We start from the raw sequence: 8299 nt of genomic DNA, 5'->3' as shown, positions 1-8299 counted from the left end.
AAGAGCAAATTTGCATACAGAGAAACTGCATAAAGTGAGGGAAACCTGTACCTGGAACACTAAAAAAATTCTAACTTTTCCATATATAGAAACTAAGTATTGGGGTTTCTTCTTATAATCAGGATTATCTTCTATCGAGCAAATATGGTATATGATTTTAGTCTTAACTAGAAACTTAAAAACAGAATAGTTGTTTGCCTTTTGCAATCAAAATATTTGCTTTCATAAGGTACACCCTTCGAAATAGCTGCCATCTATTCTCCCACAACGAGATTAAAAATCCAGTGAAGTCAACTGAGATATTTAAACTGACCTCAGATGCATTCAGGTCAGGCCAAACTGAAGTGTATACTGTTTCTAAAGTATACTGATTATAGGCCTAGTTCTATATTTAAATAAATGAAAATATAGTTCTGTTGGCCCCTGACAGATGCTACCTTTAATCACATCTTAAATAGTGACCTGACCACACTTTTATTCAATTAATGATATAATAAAATGAGGAATAATCCACAAAGACATAACACAAATTATGTGTAACATTGGACAACAAAAATGTGTGTAATAACTTTGTGTCTAGTTCTTATCATATCTTTAATTGAAGCAGTGCTCAGCATATGGAGCACAAGGGAGCCTTTCAAGACTCCCATGTGCTCCAGAGGCTGGGATTACTCCACAGCTGATTGTACTTCTCTTGCATTCACATGGCTGGTAGCCCCTCAGCTGCAGGTGCATTCCCCCAGTTCTGATGTGTTCCCCTAGCTAAGACCTTTGATCAGCTGAAGAGGCTCCCAGCTGGGGAAGAACATGATACCTCTCCCCCACACTGAGAGCTCTGATCAACTGATGGGGTTCCCAGCCATAGGAGAGCATGGGGTGGAAGCCAGCTTGCTACTTTCCAGTGTAGGGGGAGCCTGAGCTTGGGTTCCCCCCGAACTGGTAAAATGGTGCAATGGGATCTGATGCATGTGTGCAAGAAGCACAATTCTGGGGATCCCACATCAGATCCCATTGCACATTTACTTTCAGGTCTGGCAGGGGCCACTGACGCCTATGAGATTTTAGCCCAGGTATCAACAGCTGCATTATAGATTCAACAGATAAGCCAGATACAATATATACAGATTAGTATTTAAAAGTTTAAATTTCTTTTTAAAGTCAGATGCATCTCAGAATTGTATATGTCTGTATTCAGCAATAACAATTCTAAAGAATAATTCATGATGTATGACATGCTGTAGTATTAATTGCTATGGTTGGAAAAGTCTACTCATAAAACCAGTGCCAACTGGTTCTAAACCAGTGAAGTATGAATTCAGTATAAGCAGTATGTGATAGATCTTTAATTGCTGGTATAGTATACTGCCCTGGAAATGGCTTAGACTGAATGAACAAAGAAGCCTGTTTCACTTTAACTATTCTAATCCTAAATAGCTAATAATTTATGAATAACCTGGAGTTATAGCATGGTTTTTGCATCTTCCCAAATAGGTTTAAAGTTGTATACATAAAAAAATATAAACAAAATGTTGACAAAAATTAAAATATAAATATTTAAAAGTAAAAAAAGAAAATATTCAGAATTATATTTTTCTGTTTCACTAGTCAAAAGTACTCCTTGGGGCAAAAGTATACATGCTGATATACTAAAAAAAAAAAATCTATAAAATGTAAATCTTGCTGTACATTTCACATTGCTTTATATTACCTATTGTATAACATTGGTCAGAATGCACTCTAGGGCAGCATTTCCCAACCCTTTTTGCCCCACGGCACACTTACCTAAATAAAAAGCACCATGGCACACTGGACGTGGAGCAGAGGTGGGGGACTAATGTGCAGCCAGCTGGACACTGACCAGGGGGTGATGCGCAGCCAGCTGGATGCCGATGGGGAGAGGTGGCACATGGCCAGCTGGACAGCATTTGGGCTGAAGCCACACCCCCTGCCTGGCTGGACCCATGCTCTTCGTCCATCTGTGTTTGCAGCAGCAGGCAGCAGGGGATGGGGCTAAAGCTAGGCAGGGGGTGTGGATCCAGCACAAAATGCTGCGGCACACCTGGACGTGCCTGACTGCACACCAATGTGCTGCAGCACACCAGTTGGAAAACACTGCTCTAGGGGTATATACCAGTTATTTGGGGAAAGTCTATATTATGAACTTCCTAGCTATGGGCAAGCAATTTGAAACAAGCTTATACTCTAAACACTTGACAAATTTTCCACAATAAAAAAACACAAGATAAAATCAACAAGTAAAGCGATATTTTTACCTGCATAGAATTCTGGACTATAAACGGCACCAACAACTGGATTTAATTTCCAGCCTGAAGCAAACATAAAAAAAAAACAGGATTGAGTTACTATTACAATTAGATATAAACAGATATAAAGGTCACATTTATATATAGGAAATAAGAGCATATATAAAGCAATAACTTCAGGACAACCATGTTTAATGGGTATTTGATATGGAGCTATACATTTAATGACAGTAGCCATACCAGTGAAGAAATGATGAAACTTTATATGAATAATATTCTGGCAATTTAACCATGAAATAAGAATAATGATTCTAAAGATTTTTTTTTTTTAATTGAAAATGAAATTAAATTTTGCACCTGCTGATGCTCATAAAATACTGATTGATAAACTTAAACTCTGGCTAGCAAACACTGCATTCTAGTCAGACGCCATGAGAAGTGTCCGTATACAGCTTTCCCACTGCCCTTCAATCTGAATATCACAAAACACACCTATTACAAACTTTGCCTATGCAAAGGCTGAGAATTATGAAAAAAATTGTCTAACACATGAAAAGTTCATCTGCACATTCCCATTTTATCCTAAGTCAAGAGGTGTTCATTGACGACTAACTGAACCTAGCGCCGCAAAAATAATTGCATGTGTAATAAGAGATGACTTGGATGCTAGAAGCTAAACAAATGTGTATGTGTATATAGTATTTTATTCTTTCAACTCAAGAAACCCCCAAAGTTTTGTACATAAAAAGTTATGAGCCTAAGTCTGTGTGTCTGTTACATTTAGAGTTCGGTCATTTTTATGCAAAAGCTGAGGGTGCGCGCACACATACACACACACACACTTCCAAAGGAGAAGTTGAGAAATGTTTACGTTCTTTTTAAAACACACTCACCCACACAAACATACACACCACTTAATAATGATGTTGTGTGCTACAAAGTAAGATTGTAGATGGGTGCATACCTTGGGGAGTTTACAGTAGTTTTGTATACGAACATAAATTAGTCCATAAACTGGAATGAACAAACTTTCTACCTTGCAATAGTTTACACAGCAGTAGGCAGCTATTACAATTCCTTACAACTAGGCAGCAGGGGAGCAGTTAAAAGTCGGTCTGTGTTTAGACAAACAAATCTCTGAACTGGAGGCAGAGAGACAAAAACTAAACCACTGTAACATATATTGGTAGATAGGAGACAAGGTAAAGATGTTGTATCCTTATAGACCAGTGGTTCTCAACCTTTTTGAACCAGGACCCATTTGTAAACATTGATGTCCAGTCCCAACCTAGTACCCCTCATTCATGACCCACCAACCCCAGCCCCCAGCCTGTATGGGTTCTGTGGGGTGAAAGGGTTGTGGATATAGGGGGGTGCCAACCATCCCCCAGCTGCCCCTGGTAGGCTGGAACTCGGTCAGCCTGCAAGGGAAAAGCCACAGTTTCCCATGCTTTTCTCCTTTAAAAGAGTATCCACTTTTAAGGTTTGTTCACGACCCTGTCATATATTCCTGTGACCCACTTTTGGGTCATGACCCACAGGTTGAGAAACACTGCTATAGATTAACTGGATCAAAGACGCATAAGATTTCATAAGCAAAATCCTCCCTTCTGATGAAGTATCTGATGCAGTGAGCTCTCTCTCATAAAAGCTTGTTTATCTCTGATTCAATTTACAGAATTCTATAAATGTTCTGTATAAGGTGTATCTCTACCCTGCCTTATACCTAACTTCAGATAGCTAACTCTCTCTCTTTTATATTGGTAGTTTTACCCTAATTCTTTCAGGAGTAAATCGCCACAAGACTGCCAAATTATTGCTGGTTAGGGGCTGGCATTTTCTGTTTTCTTTTTCTCTTTAATTAGTGGAATTCTCTAAATGTTTTGTCCATTAAAAAACTTGTACTGAAGTCTAACTCTCTGTCTTACCTTAACATATTTAAAACTCATTTGCTCCTTAAAGATCATGGACCAGTGTAGTGCGAGAGATGAGTGATTTGACTGAATTTCGATCCATCAGCTTCTGCTGTCGTGGAAGCTGACAGATACTTCTGAGATTTTAAGTTACACTAATGGCTCCTCAATTTGTCCGGAAGAAAAAAAGATCTTGGGAGATGCAGATCGATGCTCACAGCTGAAAGTCACTCTCATATTTCATTTCCTTCCCACCCCCATTCTGATGGCTGTATCATCAAACTTTTTGAAGCTCATACAGAAAAGACTTCATTCATCATGAAAATAACAGCAATTAAACTTTACTTTGTCTTGTCAATGAAGTATGTGCTGGCCCATAACTGTGTGGGTTAATCAAGTGTGATAGAAGCTGATGTATCAGAGTGAGAAACTGCCAAGGAACCCCGGATTAGCAGTTGGAGGAGGCAAATTCTCTGCAGTGGGTGTAATTTTGTGCATTTGTCTTACTGTCACAACACTAATCTCCCCCTCATGTTGACACTCTAAAAGCTGGAACTCGGGAAAAAAAAAACAAAAACATATGTTCAGCCAAAGAAATACAGGTTAAGTACACTGTAGGAAAGAATTGTACACTGAAGGGAGTAAACCTGCGGTGGCAGGAAGATGGACAAAATAATGTAAAAGAATTCTTTCCAGTTCTAAGGCCAGTGGATTCTGGCTGTACATTGGGCATAGGAAACCAGGAAAAGTTCACCCCAGGTAAGGACCAGAGGCTCTTAGAAAACTCTCTCATTCCTGACATGTGGAGCATGGCTGGAAGAAAGAAGTATGGCATGGACAGTTGTCTTACTTGCACTTATCTGCAATGGTGTTTTTTTATTCTTAGGAGAGGGAAGCCATTGATCTAGGGAGTGTGAAAGTAAGCTTCATAGTGTCCTTGCCTGTCCATCTCTTACTTTGTAGTGAGCATTTCTCAATCAGCTTGGGCCCCAGCTCCAAAATTCTCCAATAACATTTATACATTTCTGCAAACTGCCTAAGCCACAAGGTTTGGTCAAGTGTCTTGAGCTATAAAATGCATCTTAAAACAAAGAATAAACTAACATAGTGTTAGCTATAGCCCTCAACAATCTTGGATTAAAATGTGGGAGACACAGGCTGGACAAATCTAAGGATTAATTCAAAATACTTGTTTTCCAAATTAGTGCATGTCCCTGAATTACAATGAAAAAGTAGACAAACTGCTTTGGGTAAATCCAATATCTTTTATTAGACCAATTCAAATAGTTGGAAAAATTATTCTTTTCAAGCTTTTGGGTACAAACACCCTTCATTAGGCTGAGGGAGCTTGCAAAGAAGATTTTTTTCCAACTATTTGAGCTGGTCTAATAAAAGATATTGGGTTTATCCAAAGAACCTTGTCTGCCAATGTCCTTAGACCAATGAGGCTACAACCTATACCCAATGAAAGAAACAGTCATTTTTTATAACAAATATAGCAAATGTTACAGGGCTGGTAAAAAGAACCAAAAAACAAACAACTCCCATCCTTAACTTACCTCTTCACTCAAACCTGCATGACTAGCTATGCTACCAACTGGACAGTTACTGGGAATCTAAAGTTTTTGGAATCTAAAGTTTTTGGGAAAAAAAAAATTCAAAAGTCTCCAAGCTACTTACATGAAATAGGCTGGCATTTTTCATATCTTTTAAAAACTCTGGTTTATTCTATTCATCTATGCTGTTTATTCTACCTCACTTTACAAGTATTGTACTTATTATATGCCTTGCTAAAACTAACCAGCAACATGAAAGGATGAAGCAAAATACAGCATATTGTGAGTGCTAAAAGTACAATCTGCGGGCATGGATATTCACACCAGTGATACACCGAAAAATCTAGCCCTGATTTTTTTTTAAGAAGGTCTAAAGATTTCTCATTTTGTAAACAGATTATCCCAGGTTATTAGAACTGAAAACATATTGGAAATATTAACATTTATATGGAAGGATATTAATAACATGACATTTCTATTTTAACTTTTACATTTCATTTGAAACATGTCACCATCCACTGTAAACCGCTTTTTAAAAATATACTAAAGGATTGGCTCACTACTGACAAACAAGAAAATGATTAATAAATATCACCAAACAGCTTGTGAGTGATTGATAATGGGAATATTGATTGAAGAAGCTAAACCACGTCTTTGGAAATCACATCTGCGTATTGTTCCTATGAATATAATGAATGTTATAGCCCAACATATTTAGCTTTCTGACAGTGAGGCAGTTATCTATATGTGGTCCCTATATGGGGTCATAGGTCTTAAATAATAGGAACATATTACATGAACCCTTATCTGTGGCTTTCTATCACAGCTAGCTGTTGAAAGGGGCTCAATGCATCAAAAGGGGCCCAATGCATATACGTAATACTTTGAACTTGTACCACATGTCTAAGTGGTACCATGTATCATGTATCACATATCATGTGGGCTTAAATATTTGTATGTTGATTTTTAAACATGAACAAGAGGCAATAATTTTGATCTAGCCTATTAGGACATGACTCAAAATAATGGAGACAAGGCACCTTGAGGGAACTTTTTTTAGCAACATACTTTAATGATTTTTTATAATAAAAGTGACAATATACAAGCAATGTAAAACCTCCATTGTGTGACACAGAAGTAAGTTTTCCCAAAGATATAAAATAACCTTCAAGTTAAAGTTGTTGCAATCTTGAGCATGCCATCACAACAGCAGCATCCCTCTGGTTGGACTTGGTATTTGATATTTACCAGAGAAAATTCCACTTCTGATCTTTTGCAGTGTTATGAATGCAAAACTGAATGTCATCATTCATAAAAAACCTTTTATCCTTCTATCACTGTAACATATTAGACAAAGTAAAATGCTCACGTGTAAATGATCCATCTTACTATTGAAATGAATATGAATGACCCTATCAAGACACATGTCTGCCTGACTCAGGCAACATGCTATATAAACATCAGCAGCAATGAAAGCTATTTTTCTTAACTGCATCATTTGGAAATACATATTTACATAAATGTATTAAAGAAAGAAACATTTTTGGGAGAGCTTGAGGAAATGCGAATTCCCCTTCTCTCTTCGCCCCCTTGATTATTATAATGAGGTTCAATAACTTTATGTCAAACTGAGAACTGTTATTATGTATTATTATATTTAATTTTTACTGTGGTAGGAAAAAGTATGACAAAAATCATTAAAACATAAAGCAGCTCACTTCTGTTCACCCCACTTTTTAGTAAAATCACGCTAGTGAGCACTTTGTGGAAAACAAAGTGAATTATATTTCAGCACTGAAAAATGATTCAGACAGCTGTGGAACCTGCCTTTATAGAGCATGTATGTTCAACTTTTACTGAGATAAGGGGAAAAACAGCATTAACCTGAAAAGCAAACACATGTAGCTACAGTATCCAGGTGAAATGGAACAAATCATTACCATAGATAAGTTCAATTTGTTTCAGTTTTGGAATTGTTTCGTTTGAGAGCTGCAAGAGTTCTTAAAATTAATTCACTGAAAAAGACCTTGTGGGCAATGAATTAAACATTGCCAAAAGGGAGGATGAAATTTTTTCCAAAATAATCTAAAATTACCCAAAAGGCTTCCCAATTTTTCCAATAGTATATCAATTTGTTAAAATTAACAATATAGCTATAACTTTTGGGTATGTTTGAAATTAGCTTCTTGTGCAAAAATGGCAGGCATAACTGCGATGCTACAATTAGTTTACTCTTTATCTTCAAAAAACGTTAACTTAACCACTCACTGTAACTTAACCAAAAACCTTGGACTGAACTGTGTGTTTGATAACACTGGGTATGTCTACATGTGCAATTAATGCAACTAGATATACATTGGCTCAATTTGAATGGGAGTAAACTAATTCCAGTGTCACTGTCTACATGTTTAAGCACAGCAATTCACTGCATGGCCAGATACCCCTTGTATCTGATGGGACTATCCGGCTGTGCAGTAAATTAATCTACTGAGCCCTAACTGCTGCACACACATAGATGGTGATGCTTTACTGTGCAGTAAATTAGTCTACTATGCAATAAAGCATC

At 37.3% G+C, this 8299-nt stretch overlaps 1 protein-coding gene across 14 annotated transcripts in view; it reads right to left on the bottom strand.

The window, feature by feature from the left end:
- The window catches only part of RBFOX1 (RNA binding protein, fox-1 homolog 1), a 1970253-nt gene that overhangs the window by 140516 nt on the left and 1821438 nt on the right, over window positions 1-8299 (bottom strand). For all 14 annotated transcript variants that reach the window (XM_019540075.1, XM_019540076.1, XM_019540072.1 and 11 more), the window contains one exon: window positions 2274-2327. In XM_019540075.1, coding sequence (XP_019395620.1) covers window positions 2274-2327 — 54 coding nt within the window. The remainder of the gene's footprint in view (window positions 1-2273; window positions 2328-8299) is intronic.

Source organism: Crocodylus porosus, unplaced genomic scaffold (assembly GCF_001723895.1).
Source record: "Crocodylus porosus isolate Cpor-Errol unplaced genomic scaffold, CroPor_comp1, whole genome shotgun sequence".
In the NCBI taxonomy this organism is placed as follows: Eukaryota; Metazoa; Chordata; order Crocodylia; family Crocodylidae; genus Crocodylus; species Crocodylus porosus.
Note: the sequence above shows the minus strand (reverse complement) of the source record. Positions and strands in the feature narration are given on the sequence as shown.